Here is a 7820-nt window from a genome sequence, read left to right as displayed (position 1 = left end):
AACAGAAGCATTTCAACTGTCAGTGTAGTAACCATGGCAACAACCTGCGTGGGAACTGTTTACTACAAAGGCTGTATTCGAAACCGCCCATAATATTAGCAGTACGCACTGATCTGGCCAAAATGTAGCTAAACCTGCAGTATGCCAAAAATACCCAGATGTGCTGAATCTCCAGTATGCATCAGGCCAGAATACACAATCGTGGCAGTTTTACAAATAGAAAATGAGCTAGCCAGACACCCTCAGACCACTGCAGCCAACGCAGCACATTTCAGCAACAGTGACAGAGGAAAGCCAGGCCCACAACTGAAAGGTGTATTTCATTTTGGTTCTGCTGTTATTCTGTCATTATATTACATTTTTGACTTGTTATTTTATTGAAATTATGCAGCTATTGCCAAGAGTGAAATGTTCACAATATGACCCAACCAGCATGGGCATGAACATGAACAAAAACATCATCAGTCTGGAAGTTTTATCAAAAGGCACCCATTGTGATTAACGAACATGAACAAGGATAACATTATGCTTCAAAGCAACAGAAATACATCCAACTCACTTTATATTCGCAGGGAAGTAATGTTTCAGACTACAGACTGTAGTCTGGACTAATTCTCAGCGGGTTTAATATAAAACACATTTTATTTTAAATTTTGACAGTTCCAACATATTTTGATGAGGGCATCACAGTAACGCATTACATGGTACAGTTGATGCTGTCATCAGGACATTGATGATGAAGACCAGCATGACGCCTGCAGCAAAGACAGTAAATTTGGCAAGTGAGATAACAGACCTTGCATGTTCTAAAACAAATTCAAGTGAAAAGTTTTTTTTAGCATTACATGTATAACAATAAAGACAGAAAATCCACTTACACCATTTAAATATGAAACAGGAATTTTAATTCACGAGCTGCTATGAAAAGCAACACTTCAGAGCTAACAAGAATCCACAAATCAGACCGTTCTTGATATGGCAGCAGTAACAGTATTCACATTACATTCTTACATTACACGTCTTTGCAGGAGACATAAAAAAGTTGCTCATGTCAGCTGTCATGACGAGTTTTCTACCTATCTAGGACAATTCAAGAATTCAGGGTGCTTTATAGAAAAATCAAGTGTTAAAAATGAATTAAGTTCAACAAAGGCTCCCGATTTCAACATCTCAGTAAACGTCAGTCATATACTGAAAACCATGAAGCAGTCGTCATGGTCACGGTCAACATCCTAGATTGTCTGAGGTAAAAGACTCATTTTTGGTGCACGCTGTGGGGCAGGCAGGTGATAGCGTAGCTGCTTCCAGAAGGAGGAGGAGGGCGGCATGGAGCGCACACCTTTCCAGGTGACGCAGTCTCCAGCCTCGCCAAGAAGCTGTAAGGCCTCTGGTAATGAACCTGATCTGGAGGCTTCTGTTGTCTCAGTTTTGATGAAAACCAAGCGAGTCTGCCGCTCCACGAGGGCTGCATGGATGGCGCTCAGCAGGCCAGAACCTGGATCAGGATCCGGAGATGTTGGAACCAAAACCACAGTCCGGCTCTGCTCTACACAGTCCAATACTGCTTCTGCTACAGCTGCAACCAGAGTTCAGATTATATGTTACTTCATTGTGATTTTTAGGTAGATTTTCTAAAAGTTATCTTAAATATGTACCTTTCCCTGGTAGGACGTCACGATCATAAAGGCAAAGACTGTAACCGAATGTCTCTTCCAAAATACTCTTCAGCCATCTTCTGTCATCTTCATTCAGCCCTGCGTCTGTGTCACTCTTGTAGCACATCAAAAAGGCATCGTAGCTCTTTCCATCTAAGCAAACAACAACAGCTTGGTCAGTGCCGTCACACTGAAGTACAGAAAACCACAAATATGTACCTCTTAAACATAACTTAATTAAATTAAAACAAATACCTGAGGAGCTGCAATGGCAGCCGAGACTGTCTCGCAGGAAAAGAGTGATGTTAATTTGGAACTTCACATAGATAACTACTGTCAAAACCATCACCGCCACAACACAGACAATGCCAAGAGCTAGGCAAGCATAGGAACGCTGAGCTGTAGGGGAATAATGGAGAGAATAAATGCATTAAATAGTCATTCAAACATGACAAAAAAAAAATAGAAATTTTTTAGACTAAACAATTAATAATGTTAGAGATTCAAAGGAGGAGTCATCGATTCTGGAGGAAGATTGCTGTTGTTGGTTGTGTTCTGGAGTTCAGCATGCTAGCATGTGCTAGATTTAGCATCCCTTGCGTGCACCCGTTCCCCCCTGTGCATAAGCACTAACGCCCCCTGTTTCTGATTGGCTAGAACAGTGTTGTGTTCTTTGTTTACTTCGTGTACAAACACCAGATTTTTTTTCAGCGCACACAGAACGGACAGCGAGAGGACTGAGAGGAGATGTTTGCTGAATTTGACACAAAGTGTGCTGGGTTAAAATCACTGACTGCACCTTTAAAGTACTAAACACACATTAGATCTATCATCCATCTTACATACGTTTTTGGGCCAAGGTGATGGTGACACTGCTTGAGGGTTCGTTGTCAGTGTCCAGTTTACAGGTGTATTTTTTTGATAGATCCTCCTCTGAGACCTTTTTGAAGAAGAGAGATGCTGTCATCTTTCCCTCTTCTTTATCATTTCCTCTGTAAACAAAAAGAAAGGGAATAATGGAGGAGCATGAAGAAAGACAACTTATTCAATGTGTGTGTGGAGTGTAGAATGTGGCCGTGCGTTAATATTTACACTTCCAAACTTCATTGTAAGGGTGAATTGTGAAGTGGTTACCCTGTCAAATTGTAGAAGACTGGAAAGCTGCTGTTTCTCTCCACAAATGAGTCTCCACTCAACCAGAAGACCTCGTCAAAGTCTGAGGACAGAACAGCTTTACAGGGGATCGCCACCGTCGAGCCTAGAAGAAGCAGAGTTTGCGCAAGATTTCAAAGCCGAAAGGCGGGAAATGCTTGTGTGTGTTCGCGCTACAAGATCAAAGCTCACCCAAATCCACGTGAAACACATCATTCATGTGTGGTGAAATGATCACTGCAGATTTCTCTGTTTTTTCTGCGCATTAAAAGAAGAAAACACTTTACATCTTTATTTTTTCTTCGAAAACATGAACTTCAGTGCAGATAAACATCTCCAAAAAGTGTTTCTTACTCGTTTGTTGGACATCAAGCACCACTGTGAAGGTCATGTTATATGTTTGGCCATGATACAGGTAAGATCTGGTACAGGTGTAGAAACCCTGGTCAGTCTCCTCCACACTTGGGAAGTAACCAGTTTTTGGCAATGACTCACCGTCCTGCAAGATGGGAAGTGAAGCAGAATTTCTAAGCATGAGGCGAATGAAAATCTAACGCGTAGAGATACCTTCAAAACTACAGTATGCTTTAGGGGAAAAAAGAAAAATATACAGAGATTTGTAAACCAAAACATGCAATCAGAAGATCAATTGACCACGCCTCTGGAGCTTCTTATTAATAAAACTAAATCACACTTATAAATCTGCATAGTTTAAATACCTTGTGCCATATAATGGGGTTGCTGGTCATATTCGGGATATTTACAGCGGGTACATTTACATCAGGGCAATTCAATGTGCATGAATCTTGTCTGTAACATATCGCAGGGTACGTGTTCCTCTCTTCATACTTCATGGTCTGTGTTGTGTTCACCGTCAGCCTGAACTGTGCATTCCTGTCACATCCGCAGAGAAAAGGTTAATATAACATATATATATATAGTATTTGAGTATTCACTGTACATCCACAAATTCACCTCTCACATCCATGTACTTGAATGTGTCCTTCTGCATATGCGTCTGCAGAGTCTAACAAATAGAAGTGCCACAATCTCTGCAAAGATACAATGCTGCTGTTTAGGCTTTGTCATAGCAGTGAGAGCAGATGTCTTCTGCAGAAATCACCAAAGCACCAACTAGCAATGTTAATCTGGATTTAGGAGCTGTCTGCATGCAAAGAAACTCACACCATCCTTGTACTGTGTCAAACTGATATATAGCCTACATGTTATAATAAACGCTAGCGAAACATAATTTTAAGATAATAGGATACAAAATAAAGGATGATTGTAGGAGTGACCAGATTTACCCCGGAGAGCACGAGTAAATCCCCTGATGGTTCACAGAAGCAATGAGAATCACAAAACTTCTCCCATGAAGCAGCACACCCATCTGGAACTGCTCCGCTGAGGACATGTTGTTGGTCAAAACCATCTCCCGGGTAGTGTTACTGGACCAGATCAGTTTGGCATCACTGTGATTATACCCTCTGTAAGGAGGGCACTGCAGCGCCACCATCTCACCTGCATTGACACATATCTCTCTAGGTGTCCGGGGACACACACCTGCGAACGAGCATCACACATTTTAGTTGGTTTTACTGTGTAAAAGCTATACCATGAACTGGTTTCAAAAACATCACTATTGCATTGAATTACAAAGAAATACAAACCCAAATTCTGCACCTTTAAGTAAGACAAAAATGCCTGGGCCTAAGATTAATTACGTTTGGAAAAAACTGAAAACGGTAATATTGCACCTCTTTACTGGGTCATTTGTGAAACATCATGAGCTCTGCAAATGTGACTGCTTTCAGAGTGAGGGTTCTTAACCACATCCTAATTTCTTGGTGCCTGTAAGTCTTGTGATTTCATTGTGATAGAAACCTTTCCAATTTTGTGGAAGTCAGGACTGGTCAATGCTCAGAAGAAGTTGTGTTTCTGTTTATGTGTTAATGTCTGCATAATGTGTAATGTCTATGATCATTACATCTGCATGTCACAATGAGGTATAGAAATGATGTGCTGTTACAATAAACAATAAAGTGACATTGATGCATCAATAATTAGAATCCAATATCATATTAAACATTATGCTGAAATAGCTCATTCTGTTACTTCTGGAACTCTAAGTATATTTGGAGCTAATCAGGATGTGTAAGCTGCTTTTACTAAAGTAAGATTTTGACATAACGGAGTACTTCTTCTCTGTGGGGCTGACTTTTCACTTTTCACTCAAGCAAAATATTTGAGGCTACCTTTTCCATCATGGTCACCGTCTGTTAATGCATTATTCTAAGCGACATATAATTTATACTTGATTGTGTATTTCAGATTATTTTTTGTTTTCGTATGACCATGTTCATCGCGTGTTAGAATCTGTGTTCTTTGCTTTCCTTCTTCCTCCATCTTCCTCTTCCTTCATTGCGTCGTCGCATGCATCTTTTTTTTTTAAATCAAATACAACGCTGACTCCTCACCCCCCAACAAACCTAAGAGCGTTATCTTACCTGTTAATGATGTAAGCAGGAGAAACAGAGGGAGCAGGAGCGCTTTCACCATCATGACCCGCTGCTGCAGCACCGCGCACCGAACATTCAGGGGGAGCGACTGCAGGCACTGTCCCCGCATGCAGTTCTACTAAATTACTCTTGAACATTTCCCCAATCCTGTCAAACCACACCGGGTGTTGAAACATGAAACTTAAGGAAGAGCGTCATGTTGTTGCTGTAATGTAAACACCCCTAAATCCCTCACCAAGAAAATATTCCGATGTATGTATGTATGTATGTATGTATTATTATTATTATTATTATTATTATTATTATTATTATTATTATTATTATTATTATTATTATTGTATACCTATTTCTAGAATGGTGATTTACTTTACTTTTACTTTTTTTTTTTTTTTTTTTTTTTTTACTTTTTTACTTTTTGGATAGTTTTTGGTAAATCAGTCTTTCCTCTTTATCATAAATGACGAAAAGTGAAACCCGAACTGAGAAAATCCCCTTAGATGTAGTTTCGTGACAGATGCAGGAAACGCGCAGTACTGCGCTCTGGAAACGGGCCGGGAAACCCGCATCGCTGCGCGCCCTGCGCGACAACAGTCTCAGCAAACCACAGAAAAACAATAAGACATTGACTAATTTACTCCTTGTGATAGGGGTAGGACCTGGCAGGACTCGGGACTTTCACCTTCTCTCAGCAGTTGGATATCGGAAACAAGTTCACAACGATGCAGTGAACCAACTCCCTCCTCCGGTCGCTGGGTTTAAAGCAGATCAGACCACTGCGCTGCGGGTGAGCGCAACAAGGCTGAGCAGGGACACTTGTAAGGATAAGAGAGCAAACTGCACAAATAAAACAGAAAATAACGGTTTGGATGTGAGTGGTAAAGCAGGGTGGATCATTAGGAAGTTGGTTTTAGTAATTCTTTGGACACAGTTAGTAAAAGGGTCATTCATGTAGCGGTGGAAGAAAAGCTGGATTTTTTTTTTTTTTGAGTAAAAGTAGCAAAATTAAATAAAATGAAATGAAAAAAAAATGCTCAACTACAAGAAAAAGTCCTGAATTTGAAATCTTAAATAAAAGCATTATGTCCCTAAAAGCGTCTCTTTATGCAACATGGCACCATTTAATGTTATTATTTATATTCAGTATATTATTGGAATATTATACGTCTACATTAATGTATAAAGTTAATGTTTTCAAGGTGGAGTTAATATTAAGAGCTAGTTGGCGAGTTTAAGCCCTAAAATGCCTATTTTGCATTTAAAATATTGATCTGAAAAGTAGGTAGTGAAGCACCACTAAATGTTTCTTTGGAACAATAAGCGCACTTTGCTGCACTTATAGCCTACATATCCCTCAGCAACACACCCACTGATGTACAGCTGAACTTTACAGCTTCGTCACCAGAGACTCTTTTAAAGATGGAACTCCTCTGCTTCTCCTCATGAAGATCTTCACACCTTCCAGAAAAATCTGAAGGAACCTGAGACGATTAGTCAGAAATGCAGAAAAATCATCTGCCATGCAAAATTGTTCAAACTTTTCTCTTTTTTCTCATGGAAAAAACTGGATGCGTGTTACCTCTTCAGCCTTGCAAAAGTTACCCAAATGAAATAAGGGAATAAATGCTCTTTGCTTGAGCTGGTAACAGCTGGCAGACATATCAGGTTAACAAGGGTTTGCAAGTAGACATATCTTCATTTTAAGGTGTGACAAGCCAAAACTGCTTTAACGCAGTCCAGCGAAACAGTATTACACTTCCATACAGCTCACAAGAGATAGATAGAGGCCGAGATTTCCTTGATTTTAGTCCGTGCTATGAGTCAAATACCAAAACACATTGGATACTACCCTTCCCATAATGCAACTGATTGCATCATTGATTACATCATTACTGTTTTTCCTTTTTTTTTCGCAAAGTCTTCTATTCTGCAGATCTGCAGCAGACATGCAGCTGTTTTGTCAGACTGTGTGGTACTTCCCAGAATAACATGACCTTTATCTGCAAAATCAGACTTTTACAGTTACAATGTAGTGAAGAACCTACAGCGAGCTGTCACCTGACTCTGCAGCTTTACAGAGCTTTATAGTGAGTTTCAGCGCATTGTTTAGCTGTCCGGCCTGCAATTTTCCTGTTCTGGTTCACTCTCACTGTCGTCTTCAGCAGCAAACTGTACACTGGCTGCTCAGCAGCACACAGCAGACAGGCTGGTGACGTTACAGAGCCAGGTATTTCCCTCAGGAGTTGGAAGACACCAAAAACAGAGCCGAAAGAGAGTTAATATTGGATTTACATTCGCCAAGTGGCCACAAACATAACTCTGTAATGTATGATATAATATTGCAATGTTCATGTGTAGATGAGCAGTTTGCTCACAAATTTGCCACAACTTTAAAGGCCATAAGTCAACTTTTTTTCTGCTGCCCCCAAGTGGTCAAATCGAGTATTGCAGGTTTAATATAAGACGATTTTTATGACCTAAAAGCCTGTTTTTGACC

The 7820-nt window shown here is 40.2% G+C and overlaps 1 protein-coding gene across 1 annotated transcript; it reads right to left on the bottom strand.

Annotated features, from left to right (window-relative positions):
• Nucleotides 1-398: 398 nt before the first annotated feature.
• Nucleotides 399-5481, bottom strand: LOC121605947 (interleukin-18 receptor 1-like). The gene is made up of 10 exons (XM_041936092.1): nt 5315-5481; nt 4115-4370; nt 3527-3701; nt 3162-3306; nt 3000-3065; nt 2790-2913; nt 2502-2647; nt 1911-2054; nt 1656-1808; nt 399-1576 (listed from the first exon to the last, which is right to left on the bottom strand). Exons 1-10 carry the CDS (start codon nt 5433-5435, stop codon nt 1233-1235), a joined length of 1674 nt encoding a protein of 557 aa, XP_041792026.1. The 5' UTR covers nt 5436-5481; the 3' UTR covers nt 399-1232.
• Nucleotides 5482-7820: the final 2339 nt, after the last annotated feature.

This window comes from Chelmon rostratus, chromosome 1, assembly GCF_017976325.1.
Source record: "Chelmon rostratus isolate fCheRos1 chromosome 1, fCheRos1.pri, whole genome shotgun sequence".
Classification (NCBI taxonomy): Eukaryota; Metazoa; Chordata; class Actinopteri; order Chaetodontiformes; family Chaetodontidae; genus Chelmon; species Chelmon rostratus.
Note: the sequence above shows the minus strand (reverse complement) of the source record. Positions and strands in the feature narration are given on the sequence as shown.

Coding starts and splice junctions, on each gene's coding strand:
- LOC121605947 (XM_041936092.1), bottom strand. CDS start 5,435: ATGCGGGGACAGTGCCTGCAGTCGCTCCCCCTGAATGTTCGGTGCGCG. Junction 3,307..3,526: donor ACCCCATTATATGGCACAAG/GTATTTAAACTA, acceptor CCCATCTTGCAG/GACGGTGAGTCATTGCCAAA. Junction 3,066..3,161: donor GCTTGATGTCCAACAAACGA/GTAAGAAACACT, acceptor TTTAATGCGCAG/AAAAAACAGAGAAATCTGCA.